This window comes from Myotis brandtii, unplaced genomic scaffold, assembly GCF_000412655.1.
Source record: "Myotis brandtii unplaced genomic scaffold, ASM41265v1 scaffold975, whole genome shotgun sequence".
NCBI lineage: Eukaryota > Metazoa > Chordata > Mammalia > Chiroptera > Vespertilionidae > Myotis > Myotis brandtii.
The window spans coordinates 121,862-124,817 of NW_005372049.1; the positions used below are offsets into that span (position 1 = coordinate 121,862).

A 2,956-nucleotide genomic window follows, 5' to 3' on the forward strand; every position below is an offset into this window, starting at 1 on the left:
GGGTGGGGGGGAAGGGGGGGGGGGGGGGGCCCGGGGGGGGGGGGGGGGTCGGTCCCGTCCCCAGCTGCCTCCATGAGCACTTGGGGCTCAGCCCTCGCTCCGCCCTGAGCAGGGGCAGGGGGGCTGGACCGCAGGTACGATGGGGAGAGGGATGCTCAGTGGTGGGCACACTGGGTGCCCTTCTGCCACTTCTGAGCTCCCCTGTGGGGCCTGGTTGGCTCATGGGAGACGGGGCGGTCTGCCAGGGCAGTGCGTTTAAAGCAATAGGACCATTGCCCCCAAAGGCATCTCGCTAGGATCCTCCTAAGAAGTTGGAGAGGTGGTGGGTCCCAGGCCCCAGTCTGTGCGTCCCTTTCCCGGGGTGCAGGGAGGGCAGCACCCCAGGCCCCTCGGGGTGTCCGCTCCTGAGGCTCCCCTGGCCTCTGACCGGCCGGCCCTGCTCCCCAGTGCCCCGCCTCCCAAGAAGAAGATGGACCCGGAGCAGGTGTGGCAGCTGCTGATGTCGGCGGACCGGAAGGACTACGAGAGGCTGTGCATCCAGTACGGCATCGCGGACTTCCGCGGCATGCTGCGCAAGCTGGAGAAGATGCGCCGGGAGCGGGACGACAGGATGGCGCAGGTACCCTCCCCTCGCGGGGCCACCCCGGAGCTGGCCTGCAGCGGGACGCCCGCCCTCACCGAGCCCTCCATGTGGTATCTGGCCAAGGACCCAGGTTTCCGAGCCGACGTCCTGGCTTTGGACCTGCCCCCGATACTAACTCTGGGCTTTGGAGAAGTGAGGGCCGCTGTGTCTTGGTTTCCTTGTTGGTAACATGGGTGTTAGAGTCACAGGTACCTCACAGGGCTGTGGAGAGGGGGTGTGAGAGGGTGCCCTGGACACACCTGGCTGAGTGCCTGACACATAGCAAGGGTTTCCTGGGAGCCATCACCACCATCATCACAATCACCACCAATATCACCATCATCACAATCACCATAATCATTGTCACCCTCACCATTATCACCACCATCACCACCATCACCATCACCATCACCACCGCCATCATCACCACTATCACCACCATCACCACCATCACCATCACCACCATCACCATCATGATCACCATCACCATCACCACCATCACCACCATCACCATCATAATAATCATCACCACCATCATCATCATCACAATCACCATAATCATTGTCACCCTCACCATTATCACCACCATCACCATTATCACCATCATAACCATCATCACCATCATCACCATCATCATCATCACCAATATCACTATCATCATCATCATCACCACCACCAATATCACCACCATCACCATAATCATTGTCACCCTCACCATTATCACCACCATCACCACCATCACCATCATCACCACCATCATCATCACCATCATAACCACCATCATCACTGTCATCATCACCATCACCACCTTCCCTCACCATCACAGACCTTGGGGGCCTGTCTTATTCCCGAAAGGCTTCTCGTGAAGGGAATTTTAGTTCCCATCGGTGCGCTCATTCCAGCATCTTACAACCTGTACAGGAAGTTCTTTCCCGAGTCGAACCCACCTGGAGTCTAAACCTAATGTTTCCTCTGGAAACACAAAACACGTGGCTTTCATCCTCCAGAAAATGGTCTTTGATCGGACCTCCCACCTGGGGCCTCAGCTCCCCTTCCTCCACGCTTTCTCACCTGCTTCAACACAGGACCCAGCAAGGGCTTTACACCCAGTAGGTGCTCAACTCACTTTTATTAGATGGAACCACTGATGAACACCAAGCCCTCCTGTGTCCTCGGCACCCCCGGACACCTGGGTCCTTTCTTGTTCCCCTCCCCAACCTGTGGTCTCATCTCGGAGAACTCCCTGCTCCACGGGGCTCACGCCTCCCCCTGCGAAGCGGGACATGCTTGTTTGCCCGGGATTTGGGGGCCCGGGGCCTGAGGGGTTGCAGTGCCCTGAAGAGAGCCCCCCCCCATGGGTTTGTCTCCCCTAGTACGTCAACTCCGTCTCCAACACGAAACAGATGAGGGTCACCAAGGAGGGGGTGGCGTTCTTTGAACTGGACCTGGACCTCAAGGATCCCGAGAGCAATGTCTACCTGTACAAGGTGCGGCTGGGGGGCCGCTGGCAGGGGGGGCCGCTGGCTGGGGACTGCGGGTCCTGGGGGGCCGCTGGCTGGGGACTGCGGGTCCTGGGGGCAGGGACTGTGGGTTTCCTGGGCCCCCCCGGGAATAACTGAGCGCACAGGTGCGAACCCCTTGTCCCCTGGAGTTCCTGCTTGGAGTCGGGTCCGACCCTGGTGTAGACTCTTACCTCTCATGGAGCCACCGGGTTCTCCAGCCAGGACATGGCTCAGTGGATAGAGCGTCGGCCTGCGGACTGAAGGGTCCCGGGTTCGATTCCGGTCAAAGGCCACATGCCCGGGTTGCGGGCTCGATCCCCAGTAGGGGGCGTGCAGGAGGCAGCCGATCCATGATTCTCTCTCGCCGCTCCAACCGCGGAGCCAGACAGCCAGGGCAGTTCTATCTCGTTCTAACGTCCATTATATTATCTACTTACTCGTGGCCCGGTGCACAGATGCGTGTGCATCGAAGATTCGTGCGGTAATTACATCGCTGCAAAAAATTACATGTCAAAGCAGTATATATAATGCAGTATTATAAAATCAAAATACAAAATATTTTAATATCGCTCTTCTCCAGCGAGAGCTTTACATGGATCGCGAGTGAGCAACGTTTCTTTTTAAATTGCCAGTGCACGTCATGTGTACCGGCCGGCCGGCCGGTCGGACAGCCGGTTGGACGGTCGGACAGTGGGTCGGACGGTCGGACAGTCGGTCACTTAGCCTTTTATATAGATAGATGGTGCTTAGATTGTGTCTGTCTCCCCCAGAGAATTTCAGCTCCCTGGGAGCAGGGACCCTTGTCTGTTTTATCCCCAGCTGGTCCTTCCCA

General features: G+C 58.0%; 1 protein-coding gene across 1 annotated transcript in view; it reads left to right on the top strand.

Annotated features, from left to right (window-relative positions):
* IGFN1 (immunoglobulin-like and fibronectin type III domain containing 1) overlaps positions 1 to 2,956 on the top strand; it is a 37,333-nt gene that overhangs the window by 15,071 nt on the left and 19,306 nt on the right. Inside the window, exons 11-12 of the mRNA XM_014533389.1 lie at positions 448 to 619; positions 1,996 to 2,109. Coding sequence (XP_014388875.1) covers positions 448 to 619; positions 1,996 to 2,109 — 286 coding nt within the window. The remainder of the gene's footprint in view (positions 1 to 447; positions 620 to 1,995; positions 2,110 to 2,956) is intronic.